Source organism: Carcharhinus amblyrhynchos, chromosome 6, assembly GCF_965287045.1.
Source record: "Carcharhinus amblyrhynchos chromosome 6, sCarAmb.v2.hapA, whole genome shotgun sequence".
NCBI lineage: Eukaryota > Metazoa > Chordata > Chondrichthyes > Carcharhiniformes > Carcharhinidae > Carcharhinus > Carcharhinus amblyrhynchos.
In genome coordinates, this window is record NC_137329.1 from 66,724,059 (window position 1) to 66,748,961 (window position 24,903).

A 24,903-nucleotide genomic window follows, 5' to 3' on the forward strand; every position below is an offset into this window, starting at 1 on the left:
AGAACAGAAGGTTGGTTAGGGCAAGATTAGGGCCAGTTATAGACAGCAGAGGGAAGTTATGTGTGGAACCGGAAGAGATTGGAGAGGCATTGAACCAATATTTCTCTTCGGTGTTCACGCAGGGGGACAAGAATATAGCTGAGGAGGACACTGGGTTGCAGGGGAGTAGAATAGACAGTATTACAGTTGATAAGGAGGATGTGCTGGATATTCTTGAGGGATTGAAAATAGATAAGTCCCCTGGTCCGGATGGGATTTACCCTAGGATTCTCTGGGAGACAAGAGAAGTGATTGCAGAGCCTCTGGCTCTGATCTTCAGGTCGTCGTTGGCCTCTGGTATAGTACCGGAAGATTGGAGGTTAGCGAATGTTGTCCCATTGTTTAAGAAGGGGAACAGAGACTTCCCCGGGAATTATAGACCGGTGAGTCTCACTTCTGTTGTGGGCAAGGTTTTAGAAAAAATTATTAGGGATAGGATTTATAGTTATTTGGAGAGTAATGAATTGATTGGAGATAGTCAGCATGGTTTTGTAGCGGGTAGGTCGTGCCTTACTAACCTTATTGAGTTTTTTGAAAAAGTGACCAAAGAGGTGGATGGGGGTAAGGCAGTTGACGTGGTATATATGGATTTTAGTAAGGCGTTTGATAAGGTTCACCATGGTAGGCTTCTGCAGAAAATGCAGATGTATGGGATTGAGGGTAATCTAGGAAATTGGATCAGGAATTGGCTAGCAGATAGGAGACAGAGGGTGGTGGTTGATGGTAAATATTCGTCATGGAGTTCGGTTACGAGTGGTGTGCCTCAGGGATCTGTTTTGGGGCCACTGCTGTTTGTAATTTTTATTAATGATCTGGATGAGGGTATAGTTGGGTGGATTAGTAAATTTGCTGATGACACCAAAGTTGGAGGTGTGGTAGATAGTGATGAAGGGTGTCATAGTCTGCAGGAAGACTTGGACAGGTTGCAGAGCTGGGCCGAGAGGTGGCGGATGGAGTTTAATGCGGAGAAGTGTGAGGTAATTCACTTTGGTAGGAATAACAGATGTGTTGAGTATAGGGCTAACGGGAGGACTTTGAATAGTGTGGATGAACAGAGGGATCTAGGTGTATGTGTACATAGATCCCTGAAAGTTGGGAATCAAGTAGATAGGGTTGTTAAGAAGGCATACGGTGTCTTGGCGTTTATTGGTAGGGGGATTGAATTTAGGAGTCGCAGCGTCATGTTGCAACTGTACACAACTCTGGTGCGGCCGCACTTGGAGTACTGTGTGCAATTCTGGTCCCCACATTATAGGAAGGATGTGGAGGCTTTGGAGAGGGTGCAGAGGAGGTTTACCAGGATGTTGCCTGGTATGGAGGGGAGGTCCTATGAGGAGAGACTGAGGGATTTGGGGTTGTTTTCGCTGGAAAGAAGGCGGCTAAGAGGGGATCTTATTGAAACATATAAGATGATTAGAGGTTTAGATAGGGTGGACAGTGATAGCCTTTTTCCTCGGATGGAGAAAGCTAGCATGAGGGGGCATGGCTTTAAATTAAGGGGGGGTAGTTATAGGACGGATGTCAGGGGTAGGTTCTTTACCCAGAGGATGGTGAGGGATTGGAATGCCCTGCCTGCTGCGGTTGTAAATGCGCCTAGTTTGGGGGCGTTTAAGAGATCCGTGGATAGGTTTATGGATGAAAAGGGATTGGTTTAGGTTAGTGGGTCATTGTTTTTTAACTGGTCGGCGCAACATCGTGGGCCGAAGGGCCTGTTCTGCGCTGTAATGTTCTATGTTCTATCTATGACTGGGTTATTACTGTGAGGGGGGAGCATCTGTGACTTTGGATTATTCCAGTGAAGGAGAGTGAGGGTGACTGTGGGTTATTAACACGGATTTGATCTGATTTGATTTATTATTGTCACACCTATTAACATAAAGTGAAAAGTATTGTTTCTTGCGCACTATACAGATAACACATATCGTTCATAGAGATGGAAGTGAGAGAGTGCACAATGTAGTGTTACTGTCATAGCTGTAAGAGAAAGATGAACTTAATGCAAAGTAAGTCCATTCAAAAGTCTGACAGTAGCAGGGAAGAAGCTACTCTTGAGTCGGTTGGTACGTGACCTCAGACTTTTGTATCTTTCTCATGAAGAAAGAAGGTGGAAGAAAGAAGGTGGAAGAAAGAATGTCTAGGGTGCGTAGGGGTTCTTAATTATGCTGGCTACTTTGCTGAGGCAGCAGTAAGTGCAGACAGAGTCAGTGGATGGGACGTTACATTCATGACCTTTTGTAGTTCCTTGTGGTCTTGGGCAGACCAAGCTGTGATACTACCAGAAAGAAGGCTTTTTATGGCGCATTTGTAAAAGTTGGTGAGAGTTGCAGCTGACACGCCAAATTTCCTTAGTCTTCTGAGAAAGTAGAGGGGTTAGTGGGCTTTCTTAACTATAGTGTTGGCATGGGGGGACCAGAGCAGGTTGTTGGTGATCTGGACACCTAAAAACTTGAAGCTCTCAAACCTTTCTACTTTGTCCCCATTAATGTAGACAGGGGCATGTTCTCCTTTACACTTCCTGAAATCAATGATAATCTCCTTCATTTTGTTGAGATTGAGGGAGAGATTATTATTGCTGTGTTGTCATTGTTTGAGATCCAACCCACTATGGTAGTGCTGTCAGCAAACTTGGAAATCGAATTGGAGGGGAATTTGGCCACACAGTCATACATGTATAAGGAGTATAGTTCGGGGTCGAGAATACAGTCTTGTGGGGCGCCGGTGTTGAGGGTGATCCTGGAGGAGGTGTTGTTGACTATCCTTACTGATTGTGATCTGTGAGCTAGGAAGTTCAGGACCCAGTCACACTGGGAGGAGCCGAGGACCAGGCCATGGAGCTTGATAATGAGTTTCGTGGGAATGATAGTGTTGAAGGCTGAGCTGTAGTCAATAAATAGAAGTCTAATATAAGTGTCCTTGTTATCTAGGTGTTCCAGGGTTGAGTGCAGCGCCAGGGAAATGGTGTCAGCTGTGGACCTGTTGCAGCAGTAGGCAAACTGTAGTGGATCCAGATAGTCCAGGAGGCTGGAATTGATTGGTCTTATTAACCTTTTGAAGCACTTCATAATGATGGATGTCAGAGTCACCAGCCGATAGTCATTAAGGCACGCTGCTTGATTTTTCTTAGGCACCGGGATGATGGTTGTCTTCTTGAAGCAAATAGGGACCTTAGATTGTTGTAAAGAGAGGTTGAAGATGTCTGGGAATTCCCCCGCCAGCTGATCTGCACAGGATCTGAGTGCACATCCGGGTGCCCCATCCGGGCCAGTTGCTTTCCGTGGATTGAGCTTGAAGAAAGCTGCTCTGACATCTGCAGTGGTGACCCACATACAGGTTCAAAGCTTCCAGGGTGGAGGGCATGCTCTCACTGACCTTTTGCTCAAAACAGGGCGTAAATGCATAGAGCTCATCAAAGAGTGGTCTGTTGGAGCCGGCAACTTTACATGCCTTCATCTTGTAAACTGTTAATGTTTTGCAAACCTTGCCATAATTGGTGGGGGTTGGTATCAGAGATTGGAGTGTCTCTGTGCGTTATTACAGTGAGGGACAGTGTCTGTGAGTATGGGTTATTGCAGGGAGGAGAGAGTGTGGCTGCAGATTATTACGGTAATGGGGAGTGTCAGTGACTATGGGTTATTACAGTAATGAGGAGCTTCTGACCGTGATTTGTTTCAGTGAGGGATAGTGTCTGTGATTGTACATTATTATAGTGAGGGGGAGGATCTGTGACTGTGGGTTATTACAGTGAGGGGGATGTGTGAGACTAGGTCACTTAACTGAGGGGGGTGTTTCTCTTAGTGGTGATAGTTATGGTGTGGGGAGGGGATCTGTGACTGGGTTATTACAGTGAGAGGAGAATATCTGTCACTGACAATCCTCCCTTATTACCATGAGATAGTCAGTGACAGTGGGTTATTACAGTGAGTGGGAAGTGTCTGGCTTATTATGGCTTATAATGGGGTGGTGATGGGGGAGTGTCTGTAACTGTGGGTTATTACAGTGAAGGTGGAGTGTCTGACAACATTACTAAAGTGAATTGGGAATTTCTGTTAGTGGGGAGAGGATTTGTGACTGTGGGTTATTACAATGAGGGCAAAGTATCTGTCTGTTATTACAGTGAGGAGGAGCTCTTTGGGATTATGCCTTATTACAGTGAGGGAGATTATCTCTGACTGGGTTATTAGCATGAGGGGAAGTGTCTCTGACTTTGGGTTATTCCAGTGAAGGACAATGACTGTGACTGTGGGTTATTAACAGGGAGGTTGGACTGTCCCTGATTGTGCGTTATTACAGTAAGGGGCAGTGTCTCTGACTGCAGGTTAATATAGTAATTTGAATTTTAACCAACCAGTTTAAACTAAGCACTTGAACAGCAGCGACCTCATCTCAATCGTAAAGGTACCAAAATGAGATAGTGAAGGCACAATAAATCAGAAAAGAAGAAAGAACATTCTGGAAGACAATAAACCTGATTTTGAATGTGACTAAAATTTTTTTCTTTTTGTTAATAAGTGGAATTTTTATTTATCTAAACAACGTTCCATTAGAATAGTGTTTTATTCAGTTTGTTAATAGTTTAGCCAACCTGTTTACTGTTAGTTAGAAGAATAAAATGTTTTGTTGATTTATAGAGACTGTCAGGTAGTTATTTTGATTAGACCACTAAAAGCTGTTGAAGCACAGATAATTCCCCCTTCTCACAAATACTTTAACAGATTATGAAGGGAGGTACTTCGCTTTGAGTAGTTGGGTGTTAGCTCTCAGAGAGGCGATGAACCTTCCTTTCGTAATACTACGTTACTAAAGTGAGGGGCTATTTTCTGTTACCATGGGTTATTACATTGAGGGTGAGATTGTGTGACTGGGTTATTACAATAAGGGGGTACATCTTTGAACGTGGATTATTATACAGTGAGGGGACAGTTTCTGTGACCGTGGGTTATTACAGTGAGAGGGGAGTGTCTGTGACTGCGTTGTTACAGTGAGGGAGACTGTTTGTGATTGGGCTACTAACAGTGAGGTTTGAGTACTTGACTGTGCATTATTGCAACAGCAATGGGGAGTGCCTGACTGTGGGCTATGACAGTGAGGGAAGTGTGTCTGTAACTGTGGGTTATTAGAAGAACAAGAACAAAGAAAAGTACAACACAGGAACAGGTCCTTTGGCCTTCCAAGCCTTTGCCGATCAAGATGGCTGCCTAAACTAAAATCGTATGCACTCTTGGAGTCCGTATTCTTCCATTCCTATCCTATTCATGTATTCATCTAGTTGCCCCTTAAATGCCGCAATCGTACCTGCTCCCAGTACTTCCCCAGGCAGCGCATTCCAAACATTCACCACCCTCTGTGCAAAACACTTGCCTCGTTCATCTCCTCTAAACTTTTCCCCGTGCACAGTAAACCTATGTCCCGAGTACTTGACTTTTCTGCCCTAGGAAAGAGCATCTGTCCATGTCACTCATAATCTTGTAGACCTCTATCAGATCTGTGACTCTGGGTTATTACAGTGTGGGCAAAGTATCTGTGACTGTGGGTTATTGCAATGAGGGGGGCAGGGGCAGCATCTGTGACTAGGTTATGAAAGTGAGGAGGAAGTGTCATATGGCTGTGGGTTATTGCAAAAATGGGGAGCATCTCACTGTGAGTTATTATGAGAGTGTCTGTGACTAAGTTAATAAAGTGACGGTGGAGTTCCGTTAGTTTAGGTTATTACAGTGAGTGGCGAGTTTGTGTGACTGTTATTACAATCATAAAGGTTTACAGCATGGAAACAGGCCCTTTGGCCCAACTTGTTCATGCCGCCTTTTTTTTTACACCCCTAAACTAATCCCAATTGCCCACTTTGGCCCATATCCCTCGATATGTTACAATGAAGGGGAAGTGTCTGTGATTGTATGTGACTGGGTTATTAACAGTGAGGTTGGAGCGTCTGACTGTGCATTATTACAGTATTGGGGAATCTGTGATTGTGGGTTATGACAGCGAAGGGCCAGTGTGTCTGTGGATTATCACAGTGATGGGGTTGTCTGACTGTGATTGCAGTGAGGGGGGAATGTCTGACTGTGTAATAACAGTGAGTGATTGTGTCAGTGAGGTGGGGAGTGTAAGAGCTGGGATGTTACAGAGAAGGGGAATGCCTGTGTGTTATTAGTGAGGTGGAGTGTCTGACTTATTACAGTGAGGGAGAGTGTCTCATTTATTACAGTGGGGGCAGGGGATTAGTATCTGACTGTGTTTATTATAGTGAGGGGGTGTGTCAATGACTGGGGTATTCTAGTGAGGGAAGAGTGTTTGTGACTAGGTTATTACAGTGAGGGGCTAGTATCTGTGTTATTACAGTGATGGGTGTGTCAGTGACAGTGGGTTATAACAGTGAGGGGAGAGCGAGAGACTGGTTATTACAGTGAGGACGGAATGTCTGACTTATTACAGTGAGGTGGGAGTATCTCTGTTATGACAGTGACATGGGGAATATCTGGGATTATGGGTTATTACAGTGTTTCTCTTAGTGTGGTTTATTACTGTGAGCGACAAGTTTGTACGACTGGGTTGTTACAGTAAGGAGGAGTGTCTGTGACTATGGATTATGACAGTGAGTTGAGTGTGTCAGTGACTGTGGCTTATTACAGTGAGAGATGTGTGATCATGAATGTGGGTTATTAAAGTAAGAGGTGCATTTATAGGTGCTAATGAAACTCTAGGATAGTGTGTTGCCTCCCTGGTGCCAGGGTGTTGAATGTCTCTGTATGGGTACAGGGCATCCTAAAATGGGGAGGTAAACAGACAGATGTCATTGTCCACTTTGGCACAAATGACATAGTCAGGAAGAGGGAAGAGGTCTTACAAAGGCAATTCAGGGAATTTGGTAGGGAGCTAAAAAGCAGATCCTCTAGGGTAGTAATCTCAGGATTACTTGCCGTACATGTTAACAAACAGAAAACAAAGAGTGGGGGTAAATGGGTGTTTTTCTGGTTGGCAATCAGTGGCTAGTGGTGTGCCTCAAGGATCAGTGTTGGGACCACGGTTGTTTACAATTTACATAGTTGGGGACCAAGTTTAGTGTGTCAAAATTTGCAGATGACACCAAGATGGGTGGCAGAGCAAAGTGTGCAGAGGATGCTGAAAGCCTGCAAAGGGATATAGATAGTCTAAGTGAGCGGGTGAGGGTCTGGCAGAATGGAGTACGTGTGGGTAAACGTGAGGTCATCCATTTTGGTAGGAATAATAGCAAAATGGACTACTATTTAAATGGTAAAAAATTGCAGCATGCTGCCGTGCAGAGGGACCTAGGTGGCCCTATATAGGAATCTCAAGGAGTTGGTTTGCAGGTGCAGCAGGTAATTAAGAAGACAAATTAAATTTTGTCCTTCATTGCTAGAGGGATGGAGTTTAAAAACAGTGAGATTGTGTTGCAGCTGTATAAGGTACTGGTGAGGCCACACCTGGAGTACTGTGTACAGTTTTGGTCTCCTTACTTGAGAAAGGATAAACTGGCACTGGATGGGATGCAGAGAGATTCACTAGGTTGATTCCAGAGTTGAGAGGGTTGACTTATGAGGAGAGACTGAGTAGACTGGGGCTATACTAATTGGAATTCAGAAGAATGAGGGGAGATCTTTTAGAAACATATTATGAAGGGAATAGATAAGATAGAAGCAGGGAAGTTGTTTCCAATGGCAGGTGAAACTAGAACTAGGGGGCATTGCCTCAAAATAAGGGCAAGCAGATTTCGGACTGTGTTGAGGAGGAAGGGTTGTGAATCTGTGGAATTCCCTGCCCAGTGAAGCAGTTGATGCTATCTCATTGAATGTTTTTAAGGCAAGGATATATAACTTTTTGAACAGTAAAAGAATTAAGGGTTATGGTGAGTGGGTGGGTAAATGGAGCTGAGTCCACAAAAAGATCAGCCATGATCTTATTGAATGGCGGAGCAGGGTCAAGGGGCCAGATGGCCTACTCTTGCTCCTAGATCTTATGTCCTTATGTGCAAGTGAGGCTCGGAGCAGAGGGAAACATGGCTAAACGTGGCTAAAGAGATGATGTAGGACGGAAGACTTTAGATATATGGATTACTGGGATGTCTTCTGGGGAAGGTGGAATCTATACAAGAAAGACAGGTTGCACCTGAACTGGAAGGGCACCAATATCCTTGGCGGGAGGTTTGCTAGTGCTGTTCGGGAGGGTTTAAACTAGTGTATCGGGGGATGGGAACTGGAGCAGCAGCCCAGTAAGTAGAAAATGAGACTGAGATAAACATAGCGCAGAGTAAGAGCAGGCAGAGGGAGGCCACGGGGCTTGGTGGGACTGGAGATCTAGAGTGCATTAGCTTCAATGCAAGAAGTATAAAGGGTAAAATGGATGAACCGAGAGTCTGGATTACTGCATGGAATTATGATATTGTCATTATGGAGACGTGGTTAAAGGAAAGACAGCTATTATTGTTTTGGATGGATATCGTCATTTTAGATGGGATAGAAGGGGAAACAAAAGGGCTGGGGAAATTGATTAGGGAGCACATCGCAGCTGAGTTAAGGGAGGACACAGCGGCATTATGGATGGAACTCAAGAATAGGAAGGGTGAAATTACAATACTGGGAGTGTACTATGGACTTGCCAACAGCCCACAGTAGACAGAGGAGCAGATGTGTGTAGTCAGATATTAGAAAAATGTGGAAAAAGGCAGGGTTGTGGTGGGTGATTTTAACTTCTCCTATATTGAATGGCACTCCTTTAGAGCCAGGGTTTTGGATTGAGAGCAATTTCATAGACTACTCCAGTTGAGGCCACAGTGGAACCCTTCATAATGCAGTAAGGGTGCTTAATTAGGCGAGGGCCATATGCATTCAGATTAGGCAAGAACTGGTGCATGTGGATTCGGAGTGGCTATTTAAGGGCAAATTCATGTCTGGCACGTGGGAGGCTTTTAAAGGTCAGTCAACTGGAGTAGTCAATGAAATTGCGGGGGACTTTCAGAGTGCTGCCCCTTCATCAGTTGAGTGTAAGTTCTGTCCACAAACAGGGCATATAAAGACACAAATTCAGTTTACAAAATAATGGTGGAATGTGAGTATTTATAGGTAATTAAGTCTTAAAGGTACAGACAATGTGAGTGGAGAGAGGGTTAAGCACAGGTTAAAGAATTGTGTATTGTCTCCAGCCAGGACAGTTAGTGAGATTTTGCAAGTAGAGGCAAGTCATGGGGGTTACAGATAGTGTGACGTGAACCCAAGATTCCGGCTGAGGCCGTCCTTGTGTGTGGAACTTAGCTATCAGTCTCTGCTCAACGACTGTGCGTTGTCTTGTGTCGTGAAGGCTGTCTTAGAGAACGCTTACTCGAAGATCAGAATCCGAATGCCCGTGACTGTTAGTGTTCCCCAACAAGAAGAGAACTCTTGTCTGGTGATTGTCAAGCGGTGTTCATTCATCCATTGTCATAACATCTGCATGGTCTCCCCAATGTACCATGCCTCGGGGCATCCTTTCCTGCAGCGTATCAGACAGACAACATTGGCCAAGTATGTACCATGTACTTGGTGTTCTTATGTGAGATGATCTGGCATGTCTTGCAGAGATTGCTGTGGCAGGGTTATGTGGTGTTGTGGTTACGACTGTTCTCCTGAATGCTAGGTAGTTTGCTGCAGTAGGTAGTTTTCTTTGGACTGATGGTGAACAATCACTGAAACAATAAATGATGATATCAACAAGTTCTATCCTGCCATCAGACTCACTATGGGCTATTCTCTGGAATCGGTTGCATCCTTGGACACACTCATCTCCATGAAGGATGGTCACCTCAGCACTTCACTGTACTGCATGCCCATGAATAACTGCCCAATGGTCCATTTCTACAGCTTCCACCCTAAACACATTAAAGAAACCATCCCCTACAGACAAGCCCTCTGTATACACAGGATCTGCTCAGATGAGGAAGATTACAACAGACGCTGAAAGGTGCTCTCATAAGAACAGGAAATGGCGATTGACAGTTCTGACGCGCCACAGCGAAAAACTGCACTGACCTCCTCAGAAGACAAACACGGGACACGGCGGACAGAGTACCCTTTGTCGTCCAGTAATTCCCCAGAGCGGAGAAGCTACGACATGTTCTCCAGAGTCTTCAACATGTCATTGATGAAAGCGAACATCTTGGCAAGGCCATCCCCACACCCCTACTTCTTGCCTTCAAACAACTGCACAATCTCAAACAAACCATTGTCTGCAGCAAACTACCCAGCCTTCAGGAGAACCGTGACCACGACACCACGCAACCCTGACATAGCAACCTTTGCAAGATGTGCTGGATCATTGACATGGATGCCAGCATCTCACATGAGAACACTATCCACCAGGTACATGGTACATACGCTTGCAACTTGGCCAACGTTGCCTACCTGATACGCTGCAGGAAAGGATGTCCTGAGGCATGGTACATTAGGGATTCCATGCAGACGCTATGACAATGGATGAATAAACACTGCTTGACAATCACCAGGCAAGAGTGTTCTCTTCCTTTCGGGGAACACTTCAGCATTCATGGGCACTCAGCCTCTGATCTCCAAGGCAGCCTTCACGACGCACAACAATGCAGAATCGCTGAGCAGAGACTGATAGCCAAGTTCTGCACACGTGAGGGCAGCCTCAACCCGGATCTTGGGTTCATGTCACACTATCTGTAACTCCCATGACTTGCCTGGGCTTGCAAAATCTCACTAACAGTCCTGGCTGGAGACAATGCACATGTTTTTAACCTGTGCTTAACGCTCTTTCCACTCATATTGTCTGTACCTTGGAGACTTGATTACCTATAAAGACTCGCACTCCAACCATTATTTTGTAAATTGAGTTTGTGTCTTTATATGCCCTGTTTATGAACAGAACTCCCACTCACATGACGAAGGAGCAGTGAGCACTCCGAAAGCTAGTGGCTTTTGCTACCAAATAACCTGTTGGACTTTAACCTGGTATTGTGAGACTCCTTACTGTGTTTACCCAAGTCCAACGCCGGCGTCTCCACATTGTAACAAGACAGACAGACACACACCTCAACCTCACTGTAATAACGCACAGTCAGAAACACTTCCTGCTCACTGTAATGACCCATTGTCACTGACATTCCCACCTCACTGCAATAACCCAGAGTAACAGACACTTCATCCACACTAATAATCAAGGGTTACATACGTGCCTCCGTCACTGGAGTCACCTGCAGTCTTGCTGTAATAACCCACAGACGACAACCGCCCCCCCCTCCTTAATAACCTAGTCTGCTGTAATAACAGATACAGCCATTCGCTGTCATAGCCCACAGTCACAAACACTCCCCAACTATAATAATATTCACACAAACTCCCCAGTCACTACAACAACGACACACTCAGACACTCCCCATTACTGTAATAACCTGTAGTCACAGACACTCCCTCCTCACTTCAATATTCCAGTCAGAGACTCCCCCCTCACTGTAATAATGCAGTCACAGACAGCCTGTCCTCACTGTAATAACCAAGTCACTGACACACCCCCTGACTGCAATAACCCACAATCACAGACACACCCCTCACTATATTAGGCTATAGTTATAGATACACACCCTCACTGTAATAACCTACAGTCATGATGTAGAGATGCCGACATTGGACTGGGGTAAAGAGAAAAAGAAATCTCACAACACCAGGTTTGACTTTAACCTGGTGTTATGAGACTTCATACTGTGATAACCCACAGTCACAGACTCTCCCCTTCACTGCAATATCACAGAGTCACAGACACTGCCCACTCGCTGTAATATAACACAATCATAGACATTCCCCACTCACTGTAATAACCCACAGTCTCAGACTTCCCCCTTGTTGTAATAACCCACTCACAGATACTCCCTCTTCACTGTTGCAACCAACAGTCACAGACACACCCCTCATTGTAACAACCCATGCTAACAGAAACTTGTCCCTTGTTTTAATAATCTAATCACAGACACTCCCCCTCACTGAAAAAACTTACACACTCTGTCATTGTGATAAACCACAGTCAGACACCCCTCATTACTGTAATAACACATAGTCACAGACAATCCCCATTGCTGTAATATCCATTCTGTCCGGTCACTGTAATAACCCCCACAGGCACTACCACTCACTGCAATAACCCACAATCAAAAACACTCCACCCTTAATATTAATAACCGCCCCAGTCACTGACACACTGCCTCAGTGTAATAACCTAGGTGCACACACTCCTCCCTAACTGTAATCTCCCACGGTCAGAGACACCCTCCTTCACTGTAACAACCCACAGTCACAGACACTTCCCTCTCACTGTAATAACCCACAGGCACAGACACACCCACCTCACTGAAATGACCCACAGTCACAGACAGTCCCCCTCACTGTAATAACCCACTGCCCCAGACACTCCTCCCTCGCTGTAATAACTCACTGTAATAATGGTGGTGTGGTTAGCACTGCTACTTCACAGCTCCAAGGACCTGGATTCGATTCCCGGCTTGGGTCACTGTGTGGAGGTTCACATTCTCCTTGTGTCTGTGTGGGTTTCCTCCTGGGTGCTCCGGTTTCCTCCCACAGTCCAAAGATGTGCAGGTTAGGTTGATTGGCCATGCTAAAAAATTGCTCCTTAGTGTCCTGAGAAGCGTAGGTTGGAGGGATTAGTGGATAAAATATGTGGGGATGTGGGGGTAAGGCCTGGGTGGGTTTGTGGTTGGTGCAGACTCGATGGGCTGAATGGCCTCTTTCTGTACTGTAGGGTTTCTATGATTCTATGATATGAACCCAGTCACTGACACACACCCTGACTGTAATAACCCAGTCACAGACACACCCTCCTCAATGGAATAATCCACACTCACTGACATCCCCTTCACTGTAATAACAACCACAAATCCCTCAATGTAGTAACCCACACTCACAGACACACCCCTAACTGTAATGAGTCTCAAAAATTCCCAATCACTGTAATAACATGGTCTGACTCTCCCCATTACTGTAATAACCCGCAGTCACAAGACATTAACTCAGTTTCATAATCAAGTCACAGACACTCCCCCTCACTGCAATAACCCCGTCACAGACACTCACCTACACTGTAATAAGCCAGAATCACAAACACTCCCCCATTACTGTAATAACCCACAGGACAGACAGGCTCTCGCCACTGTAATAACCCAGAGTCACAAACACTCCATCACTGTAATGACCCACAGTTCCCGCCACTGTATTGACCCACAGTCACAGACATTCAGCCCACACTGTAATAATCCTCACTACAAGAAGGATGTGGAAGCTATTGAAAGGGTATAGAGGAGATTTACAAAGATGTTGCCTGGATTGGGTGGCATGCCTTATGAGGATAGGTTGAGGGAGCTAGGTCTTTTCTCCCTGGAGAGATGAAGGTTGAGAGGCGACCTGATAGAGGTTTATAAGATGTTGAGAGATATAGATAAGGTGGATTCTCGGAGGCTATTTCCCAGGGCTGAAATGGTCGCTACGAGAGGACACAGGTTTAAGGTGCTGGGGAGTAGGTACAGAAGAGTTGTCACGGGTAAGTTTTTCACTCAGAGGGTGGTGAGTGAGTGGAATCGGCTGCCGTTGGTGGAGGTGAACTCGTTGGGGTCTTTTAAGAGACTTCTGGATGATTACATGGGATCTAATGAAATTGAGGGTTATAGATAGGCCTGGTAGGTAGGGATATGATCGGCGCAACTTGTGGGCCGAAGGGCCTGTTGTGCTGTAGTGTTCTATGTTCTAATCCACATTCAAAGATGCACCCCTTTCTGTAATAACCCCTGTCACAGACACCAAATCCCACCCCAACTGCCCCCAACTCCACCCGATGTTATAACGGATGAATGAATACTGCTCGACAATCACCAGGCAAGAGTGTTCTCTTCCTGTCCTGACGTTGTGCAGTTGTTTGAAGGCAAGAAGTAGGGGTGTGGGGATGGCTTTAGTGAGATGTTCGTCTTCATCAATGACATGTTGAAAGCTCTGGAGAACATGTCGTAGCTTCTCCGCTCTGGGGAAGTACTGGACGACAAAGGGTACTCTGTCCGCTGTGTCCCGTGTTTGTCTTCTGAGGAGGTCGGTACAGTTTTTCGCTGTGGCATGTCAGAACTGTCGATCGCCATTTCCTGTTCTTATGAGAGCACCTTTCAGCGTCTGTTGTGATCCTCCTCATCTGAGCAGATCCTGTGTATACGGAGGGCTTGTCTGTAGGGGATGGTTTCTTTAATGTGGTTAGGGTGGAAGCTCTGGAAATAGACCATTAGGAAGTTATTCATGGGCGTGTTGTCCAGTGAAGTCACTGTGGTGACTGTCCTTGATGGAGATGCATGTGTCCAAGAATGCAACTGATTCCAGAGAGTAGTCCATAGTGAGTCTGATGGCGGGATGGAACTTGTTCATTTATTTTTTCAGTGATTGTTCACAATGAGTCCAAAGGAAGAAACCTTCTGCAGCAAACTACCAAGCCTTCAGGAGAACAGTCGTAACCACATAACCCTGCCACATCAACCTCTGCAAGACATGCCAGATCACCGACACGGATGCCATCATCTCACATAAGAACAACAGGTACACGGTGCATACACTTGCAACTCGGCCAATGTTGTCTGATACGCTGCAGGAAAGGATGCCCTGAGGCATGGTACATTGGGGAGTCCATGCAGACGCTACGACAATGGATGAATGAACACCGCTCGACAATCACCAGGCAAGAGTTCTCTTCTTGTTGGGGAACACTTCAGTGGTCACAGGCGTTCGGCCTCTGATGTTTGGGTAAGCATTCTCCAAGGCAGCCTTCACGACACAAGACAACGCAGAGTCGCTGAGCAGAGACTGATAGCTAAGTTCTGCACACATGACGACGGTCTCAACTGGGATCTTGAGTTCATGTCACTCTATCTGTAATCCCCACGACTTTCCTGGGCTTGCAAAATCTCACTAACTGTCCTGGCTGGAGCCAATACACATCTTTTTAACCTGCGCTTAACGCTCCCTCCACTCTCATTGTCTGTACCTTTGAGACTTGATTACCTATAAAGACTCGCATTCCAACCATTATTTTGTAAATTGAATTTGTGTCTTTATATGCCCTATTTGTGAACAGAACTCCCACTCACCTGACGAAGGAGGAGCGAGTGCTCTGAAAGCTAGGCTTTTGCTCCCAAATAAACTTGTCGGACTTTAACCTGGTGTTGTGAAACTTCTTATTGTCTTGTTACAGTGCAGGAGTGTGCCAGTGACTGGGGTATTGCAGTGAAGGGGAGTCTTTGGGATTGTGGGTGGTTGCATTGCAGGAGGAGTGTCTGGGAGCTGGGAATGTGCGGACGACACAAAGGTTGGTGGATTTGCGGATAGTGATGAGGACCATCAGAATATAGATCAGTTGGAGACTTGGGTGGATGGATGGCAGATGGAGTTTAATCTGGACAAATGTGAAGTCATGCATTTTGGAAGGTCTAATACAGATAGGAAATATACAGTAAATGGCAGAACCCTTAAGAGTATTGGTAGGCAAAGGGATCTGGGTGTACAGGAACACAGGTCGCTGAAAGTGGCAATGCAGGTGGAGAAGGCATGCTTTAAGTCAAGAAGGTAGACGGCCTGCTTGCCTTCATCGGCCGGGATTTTGAGTTTAAAGATTGGCAACGTTGCAGCTTTATAGAACTTTAGTTAGGCCACACTTGGAATATAGTGTTCAATTCTGGTCACCACACTATCAGAAGGATGTGGAGGGTACAGAAAAGATTTGCCAGAATGCTGCCTGATGTGAAGGGCAGTAGCTATGAGGAGAGGTTGGAGAAATTTGGTTTGTTCTCACTGGAACGACAGAGGTTGAGGGAAGACCTGATAGAAGTCTACAAGATTGAGATGCATGGACAGAGTGGATAGTCAGAAGATTTTTCCCAGGGTGGAAGAGTCAATTACTAAGGGGCACAGGTTTAAGGTGCGAGGGGCAAGGTTTAAAGGAGATATACAAGGCAGATTTTTTACACAGGTGATGGTGAGTGCCTGGAACTCGCTACCAGGGGAGTTGGGGGAAGTGGATATGGTAGTGACTTTTAAGGGGCATCTTGACAAATACATGAACAGGATGGGAATAGAGGGATATGGTCCCCGGAAAGATAGAGGATTTAAGTTAACTTGGGCAACATGGTCGGTACAGGCTTGGAGGGCCAAAGGACCTGTTCCTGTGCTGTAATTTTCTTTGTTCTTTGAGCTGTGGGCTATTGCAGTGAAAGGGAAGTGTCTGTGTTATTACATTGTGGGTGGAGTATGGGTTGTGACATTGTGAGTGAACTGTCTGTCACTGCGGGTTATTGCAGTGAGGCGGGGGTCTGCCTGTAACTGAGAGCTGTGTGTTTTTACAGTGAGGCTGAGTGTGACTAGATTACAAAAATGCAGGTAGAGTTTAGGTCAGTATGTGTTATTACTGTCAGTGGCAAGTTTGTGTGCCTGTTAGTACAGTCCGGGAGTGTCTGTGACTGGGTTATTACAGTGAAGGGTTGTGTCTGTTACTGCAGTGAGAGGGTGTATCAGTGACTGTGGGTTATGACAGTGAGCAGGGGTGTTTGTGACTGTGGATTATTGCAATGAGCGGGGAGTGTCTCTGACTATGGGTTATTACAGTGAGGGGGTGTGCCTGTGATTGGGTTTTTGAAGTGACAGAGGAATATCTGTTCCTAGAAGTCTATACTGAGGGGGCTGTGTCTGTGACATTACGGTGAAGGGTTCTGTCATGACTGAGTTATTGTACTCAAGGGGGTTGTCTGACTGTTGGTTATTACAGTCGGCAGTGTGTGAGACTGCATTAATACAGTGAGGGGGAGTGAATATGAACAAGGGTTATTAAAAATGAGGTTGGAGTGTCTGAGAGTTAATACAGTGAGGGACAGTGTCTGACAAGTGTGGGTTATTATAGTGCAGGGCTGTGTTTGTGACTGTAGGTTATTACAGTGAGGGCGGTGTTTATGCGTTATTAAGTGAGCGGGGAGTGTCTCTGACTATGTCTGTGTTACAGTGCGGGAGTGTGTGAATGACTGGGGTATTACAGTGAGAGGGGGTGTCTCTGGGATTGTGTGTTATTCCAGTGCGGAGAGAATGCCTGTGATTATTTCTTGAGATGGATAGAAAGCTGGTTAGCAGATAGGAAGCGAAGAGTTGGCATAAATGGGTCTTTTTCTGATTGGGTTTTGCCCTAGGACCCCAACAATGGTCATTATATATTAATGATTTGAAGAGGGAACTAAATGTATTGTCTCTAAATTTGCAGATGATACGAAGTACAATTTACCTTGATGATACAATTTACCTTGAACAAACCCATATTGACTTTCATTTATTACCTCTGCCACTAAAGATGGGTGGAGGTAATATTTTATCCATGTGAATCTGTCTATTGTAAACAAAAAATCAGAAAAATTGCTGGACAGCTCAAACTAAATGCACAAATTGGTATGGTCCACAGAAGAACAGATGTGTTTTCACTGAAGACATAGATTTGCATCCTGGAATTATTTTACAGGATCCATTCACATTGGAAATCGTCTTTTTTTTTAAACAGCGTTGTGAAGTTTAATTTTGAATGTTGATTGTTTTAGAATGTTATGGGTTGTCTCAGCTAGAATTTATCACATCTGTCAAAATGTGAGCAGAGTTTTCAGAGCAGATTGTTGGAGGTGGATTGGTCTGAAACCTCCTCAAAGAGACGGAAGGTCTTTGAAAAATAAATCGTTTTTTTAAACTTTCTAGCTACAAAGCATCAACCAGGCAGGGACCAGCCTCAAGGAGGAGCTATGTAATTGTAATCACCTGAAGTTAACAAAGTAATGCAGAGGTATGCATTCTACTGAGTGCCCTATTTGCGTTAATCCACGTTTTTCCAAATGGCAGTTGTGTGGATTACTGCTTCAAGTAAAGCTGCCTGGTTGGTAGTTACTGGGTTAACCCCTTTCCCCTTTTCTAAAGGTATTTAATTTGCAAGTTATCAATGCAGTGGTGAGGAGGATTAAAAGACTGTGGCTAGAGCCTCAGCTATTGCCGCCTTTCCGCAGGAACCTAGGACACATCCAGTCTAGGTCGAGTCACTTTCTCCATTGAGTGCTGCCAAATTTTCAGCATCCAGTATAGATTGAGTCACTTTCTCCATTGAGTGCTGCCAAATTTTCGAGTACCCCTTTTTTATGTAGCATTCCAATTATTACCCCCTCCTTTCTCATGACATTGGCAGCAGCATTTGCTTTAGGGAAGACTGATGCAAAGTATGAATTTTGTAGTTCAACCGTGCCAAGTCTCCTTTCAGTTCCTGAGCAGCCCCAATATTTCTTTGACTAACGTTTTATTATCAGTGTTTTAAAAATATTTGTAGCTGTTTTATGTTCCTTACTAATCCTACACTTGCATTCCTTTTTGCAAAGATCTATGTTCTGTTTTGTTGTCTTCTCTACAATGACCCTGACATAAACCTAATTTTTTTGTCCCATTTTGATCTCAAAATTTGATTTAGCTTTGGATGCTTTTACTTGTAAGTACGTGTCTATATCTCAACTATGTCTTAAGGTTCCTCATTGTTTCGTTACTGACCAGTTTTTGATTCCAGTCCACCGGGGCCAAATCCCTTTTCAAATCACTGACTTTACCCATTCTTCAGTTAAGTAACTTCACCTTTATCCCTTGCCCTTTTCTGTAATTGTTCCAAATATTGTGCTCACTGTTTCCCAAATGCTCATGTCACTGTCAGAAGTTCCACTTGTTCCTCTTCCTGCTGCAGAACTAGATTGATGACTACCCCTTCCTCTGATCAAGAAAGAAAGGTTCTTCTGTCCATGTTTTGGATATCTCAGTTTTGCCTTCCTTCCTGCTGTTAATTTTATTCCCCGGTTTATGTTGGAATTACTGAAATTTCCTTATTATTTGTATGTTGCTGTTGGTTTTGCATCTTTCTGAAGTTTGTCTGCAGAATTTTTCTTTTGTTTGGCCTGCAGTGGTGAATCAATATTAGACTAATGTTCTAGTTCATAGCAAGACTGAAGCATCCAGTTGTAGAAAGCACCTTTGACAGTGCAGCACACTCTTGGTACTGCATTGGGGCATCAGTCTAAGTTTTTGTGTTCAAGGATTTGACCACAAGCTTCTGCCTCAGAGTGCTGTTGACTGAGCCACAGATTCCTTAGCATCGTGTCAAATCTGTGCTCTGTCTCACCCAAGGTGAGCATATCGTTGCTGAGGGGTGGTGTCCGGATATGAACACTACTCAGCTGAGGTCTAACCAAAGATTTATAAAACTGTAAAGTGTCTCGAATTCCTAACTAGGACACTTCTTTCCCGTTCTTCTGTGAAGGACCACCTTTTTTGCTGCAGGCATCTGCGATGTGCAACAACATTAGACCTCTATCGGCATACCTGACTCCGTTCACAAGTGATCCCTAACACCACCGCCGCCGCCACCCACCCACCCCCAACAACCCAGCTTAATGCAAAACAACTCTGCACAGTGCTGATGTCAGACTGACTGACATTAATGGTGGATTAAAGTGACCAGCAAGCTTTTATTTTCAAACATCAAGCGACCATATCGTGATTAATCTGACAGTGGATCTGTCTGACACTGCACTTCATCCTGCTATGGTTGTACATTTTACAAAGACCCTGATGGTTCAGCATTTTCTATTGTATATCAGGGTGAGACTGTATTTGCTGGTTTGCCTCCCATTTAATCCAGCTGCTGTTTCACCCTGATACAGCGTGTATTTGTTCAGCTCAAACAGTCCTTTACATCTCCCAGATTCTAGTGTTTTCCGCCCCCCATTCTCCATCTCCTGTTGAGCAGTGCAGCTGCTGTTTGGGGGGTGAGGTCTCAAGTACACAGAGACTTGAGTGGGAGCTGTTTGTGTCTTAGTCTGCTGCACCTGTCTCCATCAGTCTGCACAGAAGATTTAAAAAAAATATTGTTCCCATTTTGAAAACTTGTGAGGCCTTATAAGGGGTGAAATCTGTCGCTGCTCTCACCCTCAGCCTTTCCCTTGAGAATGTCTTCCTTCAAATTGGACTTCCTGCCGGAGATGATGGTGGATCACTGCACGCTGAGTTCTAATCCTGTGTGAGTAGGAAGCATAGCCAGTATGTAGTGGCTGCCTCTCACTGTCAAGGGTTGCAGCCTGCTTCTCCCTAGCACGTGCTTCACCAGCTTCTGGTCCTTGCTTGTTCACTGTCTTGCTCTGTGACCCTCTCACACGCTACTGCACTCACACGCTGTTGGAACCTCTGTTCTATGTATTCTCAAGCTCGCTCTCTGAATGTTTCTTTCGCTTGCTTGCTCTCTGATCCTTCTGCACTCTCATTCTATGATCCTCGTGCTGTCTCACTTGCTCTCTAGTCTCTCTGGCCCTCGTGCACAATCTCTCACTTGTTGACCCTTGTGCTTTGTCTTGCTTGCTGGCCCATGTGCCTCATGAGCTCTTTCTCCCTCGCTCACCCTTGTGCGCTTTTTCTTGCTCGCTGGATCTCACATGCTGTATCTCACTCAATAGTCTTTGTGCTTTCTCAATTGCACTTCAATCCTCTCTTTCTCAAATGCTGTCTAACCCTTGTGCTCTCTTGATTGCTCTCTGGTCTTGGTGTTGTCTTCCTCACTCGCTCTTGGTCTGTCCCTCGTGCACGCCCTCAGTTTGGCTCTCAGTCTGGCCCTTGTTGTTACACTCGCCCTCGGGCCCGGTCCCCATCCCCTGCCCCGGCGCTGTCCCCTACCCCGGCGCTGTCCCCTACCCTCTCTCTCTCTCTCTGCTTCGCTCGCTCGCTCTTGTCTCTCTGCCTGGCGCGCTCTCTCTTTGCCTGGCGCGCTCTCTCTTTGCCTGGCGCGCTCTCTCTTTGCCTGGCGCGCTCTCTCTTTGCCTGGCACGCTCTCTCTTTGCCTGGCGCGCTCTCTCTTTGCCTGGCGCGCTCTCTCTTTGCCTGGCGCGCTCTCTCTTTGCCTGGCGCGCTCTCTCTTTGCCTGGCGCGCGCTGTCTGCCTCGCGCGCGCTGTCTGCCTCGCGCGCGCTGTCTGCCTCGCGCGCGCTGTCTGCCTCGCGCGCGCTGTCTGCCTCGCGCGCGCTCTCTGCCTCGCGCGCGCTCTCTGCCTCGCGCGCGCTCTCTGCCTCGCGCGCGCTCTCTGCCTCGCGCGCGCTCTCTGCCTCGCGCGCGCTCTCTGCCTCGCGCGCGCTCTCTGCCTCGCGCGCGCTCTCTGCCTCGCGCGCGCTCTCTGCCTCGCGCGCGCTCTCTGCCTCGCGCGCGCTCTCTGCCTCGCGCGCGCTCTCTGCATCGCGCTCGCTCTCTGCATCGCGCTCGCTCTCTATGTCTCTCTGCGTCGCGCTCGCTCTGTCTGTCTCTCTGCGTCGCGCTCGCTCTCTCTCTCTGCATCACGCTCGCTCTCTCTCTGCATCGCGCTCGCTCTCTCTCTGCATCGCGCTCGCTCTCTCTCTGTATCGCGCTCGTCCTCTCTCTGCATCGCGCTCGCTCTCTCTCTGCATCGCGCTCGCCCTCTCTCTGCATCGCGCTCGCTCTCTCTCTCTGCATCGCGCTCGCTCTCACTCTCTGCATCGCGCTCGCTCTCTCTCTCTCTGCATCGCGCTCGCTCTCTCTCTCTGCATCGCGCTCGCTCTCTCTCTCTGCATCGCGCTCGCTCTCTCTCTCTGCATCGCGCTTGCTCGCTTTCTCTGCCTCGCGCGCTCACTCTCTCTCCCTCTCTCTCTGCTTTGCACGCTCACTCGCTTTTGTCTCTCTGCCTGGCGCGCTCTCTCTCTGCCTGGCGCGCTCTCTCTCTCTGCCTGGCACACGCGCTCTCTGCCTCGCGCGCTCTCTCTCTGCCTCGTGCGCGCTCTCTCTCTCTGCATCGCGCTCGCTTTGTCTGTCTCTCTGCATCGCGCTCGCTCTGTCTGTCTCTCTGCATCGCGCTCGCTCGCTCGCCTCCCTCTGCACCGCGCTCGCTCGCCCTCCCTCTGCGCCGCGCTCGCCCGCTCGCCCTCCCTCTGCGCCGCGCTCGCCCTCCCTCTGCGCCGCGCTCGCCCGCTCGCCCTCCCTCTGCGCCGCGCTCGCCCGCTCGCCCTCCCTCTGCGCCGCGCTCGCCCTCCCTCTGCGCCGCGCTCGCCCCCCTCTGCGCCGCGCTCGCCCTCCCTCTGCGCCGCGCTCGCCCTCCCTCTGCGCCGCGCTCGCCCTCCCTCGCCGCCGCTCGCCCTCCCTCTGCGCCGCGCTCGCCCTCCCTCTGCGCCGCGCTCGCCCTCCCTCTGCGCCGCGCTCGCCCTCCCTCTGCGACGCGCTCGCCCTCCCTCTGCGCCGCGCTCGCCCTCCCTCTGCGCCGCGCTCGCCCGCTCGCCCCTCCCCTCTGCGCCGCGCTCGCCCTCCCTCTGCGCCGCGCTCGCCCGCTCGCCCTCCCTCTGCGCCGCGCTCGCCCGCTCGCCCTCCCTCTGCGCCGCGCTCGCCCGCTCGCCCTCCCTCTGCGCCGCGCTCGCCCGCTCGCCCTCCTCTGCGCCGCGCTCGCCCGCTCGCCCTCCCTCTGCGCCGCGCTCGCCCGCTCGCCCTCCCTCTGCGCCGCGCTCGCCCGCTCGCCCTCCCTCTGCGCCGCGCTCGCCCGCTCGCCCTCCCTCTGCGCCGCGCTCGCCCCGCTCGCCCTCCCTCTGCGCCGCGCTCGCCCGCTCGCCCTCCCTCTGCGCCGCGCTCGCCCGCTCGCCCTCCCCTCTGCGCCGCGCTCGCCCGCTCGCCCTCCCTCTGCGCCGCGCTCGCCCGCTCGCCCTCCCTCTGCGCCGCGCTCGCCCGCTCGCCCTCCCTCTGCGCCGCGCTCGCCCTCCCTCTGCAGCGCGCTCGCCCGCTCGCCCTCCCTCTGCGCCGCGCTCGCCCGCTCGCCCTCCCTCTGCGCCGCGCTCGCCCGCTCGCCCTCCCTCTGCGCCGCGCTCGCCCGCTCGCCCTCCCTCTGCGCCGCGCTCGCCCGCTCGCCCTCCCTCTGCGCCGCGCTCGCCCGCTCGCCCTCCCTCTGCGCCGCGCTCGCCCGCTCGCCCTCCCTCTGCGCCGCGCTCGCCCGCTCGCCCTCCCTCTGCGCCGCGCTCGCCCGCTCGCCCTCCCTCTGCGCCGCGCTCGCCCGCTCGCCCTCCCTCTGCGCCGCGCTCGCCCGCTCGCCCTCCCTCTGCGCCGCGCTCGCCCGCTCGCCCTCCCTCTGCGCCGCGCTCGCCCGCTCGCCCTCCCTCTGCGCCGCGCTCGCCCGCTCGCCCTCCCTCTGCGCCGCGCTCGCCCGCTCGCCCTCCCTCTGCGCCGCGCTCGCCCGCTCGCCCTCCCTCTGCGCCGCGCTCGCCCGCTCGCCCTCCCTCTGCGCCGCGCTCGCCCGCTCGCCCTCCCCTCTGCGCCGCGCTCGCCCGCTCGCCCTCCCTCTGCGCCGCGCTCGCCCGCTCGCCCTCCCTCTGCGCCGCCTCGCCCGCTCGCCCTCCCTCTGCGCCGCGCTCGCCCGCTCGCCCTCCCTCTGCGCCGCGCTCGCCCGCTCGCCCTCCCTCTGCGCCGCGCTCGCCCTCGCTCTCTCTCTCTGCGCCGCGCTCGCCCTCGCCCTCGCTCTCTCTCTCCCTGCGCCGCGCTCGCTGCTCTCCTCTGCGCCGCGCTCGCTCTCGCTCTCTCTCTGCGCCGCGCTCGCCCTCGCTCTCTCTCTCTGCGCCGCGCTCGCCCTCGCTCTCTCTCTCTGCGCCGCGCTCGCCCTCGCTCTCTCTCTCTGCACCGCGCTCGCTCTCGCTCTCTCTCTCTGCACCGCGCTCGCTCTCACTCTCTCTCTCTGCACCGCGCTCGCTCTCGCTCTCTCTCTCTGCACCGCGCTCGCTCTCGCTCTCTCTCTCTGCACCGCGCTCGCTCTCGCTCTCTCTCTCTGCAGCGCGCTCGCTCTCGCTTTCTCTCTCTGCACCGCGCTCGCTCTCGCTCTCTCTCTCTGCGCCGCGCTCGCTCTCTCTCTCTGCGCCGCGCTCGCTCTCTCTCTCTGCGCCGCGCTCGCTCTCTCTCTCTGCGCCGCGCTCGCTCTCTCTCTCTGCGCCGCGCTCGCTCTCTCTCTCTGCGCCACGCTCGCTCTCTCTCTCTGCGCCGCGCTCGCTCTCTCTCTCTGCGCCGCGCTCGCTCTCGCTCTCTCTCTCTGCGCCGCGCTCGCTCTCGCTCTCTCTCTCTGCGCCGCGCTCGCTCTCGCTCTCTCTCTCTGCGCCGCGCTCGCGCTCTCTCTCTCTGCGCCGCGCTCGCTCTCGCTCTCCCCCTCTCTCTGCGCCGCGCTCGCTCTCGCTCTCTCTCTCTGCGCCGCGCTCGCTCTCGCTCTCTCTCTCTGCGCCGCGCTCGCTCTCGCTCTCGCTCTCTCTCTGCGCCGCGCTCGCTCTCGCTCTCTCTCTCTGCGCCGCGCTCGCTCTCGCTCTCTCTCTCTGCGCCGCGCTCGCTCTCGCTCTCTCTCTCTGCGCCGCGCTCGCTCTCGCTCTCTCTCTCTGCGCCGCGCTCGCTCTCGCTCTCTCTCTCTGCGCCGCGCTCGCTCTCGCTCTCTCTCTCTGCGCCGCGCTCGCTCTCGCTCTCTCTCTCTGCGCCGCGCTCGCTCTCGCTCTCTCTCTCTGCGCCGCGCTCGCTCTCGCTCTCTCTCTCTGCGCCGCTCTCGCTCTCTCTCTCTCTGCCTCTGCGCCGCGCTCGCTCTCGCTCTCTCTCTGCACCGCGCTCGCTCGCTCTCTCTGCACCGCTCTCGCTCTCTCTCCCTCTGCACCGTGCTCGCCCTCGCTCTCTCTCTCTCTGCACCGTGCTCGCCCTCTCTCTGCACCGCGCTCGCTCTCTCCCTCTGCACCGTGCTCGCTCTCGCTCTCTCTCCCTCTGCACCGCGCTCGCTCTCG

The 24,903-nt window shown here is 49.9% G+C and overlaps 1 protein-coding gene across 3 annotated transcripts in view; it reads left to right on the forward strand.

Moving 5' to 3' along the window:
- The window catches only part of celf1 (cugbp, Elav-like family member 1), a 192,190-nt gene that overhangs the window by 11,551 nt on the left and 155,736 nt on the right, over window positions 1–24,903 (forward strand). For 2 of the 3 annotated variants that reach the window (XM_080190568.1, XM_080190569.1), the window contains exon 1: window positions 20,078–20,148. The exons of the other annotated variant lie outside the window; for it this stretch is intronic. In XM_080190568.1, coding sequence (XP_080046694.1) covers window positions 20,078–20,148 — 71 coding nt within the window. Of the gene's footprint in view, window positions 1–20,077; window positions 20,149–24,903 lie in introns of those variants that run through there. 3 annotated transcript variants of the gene reach the window in all.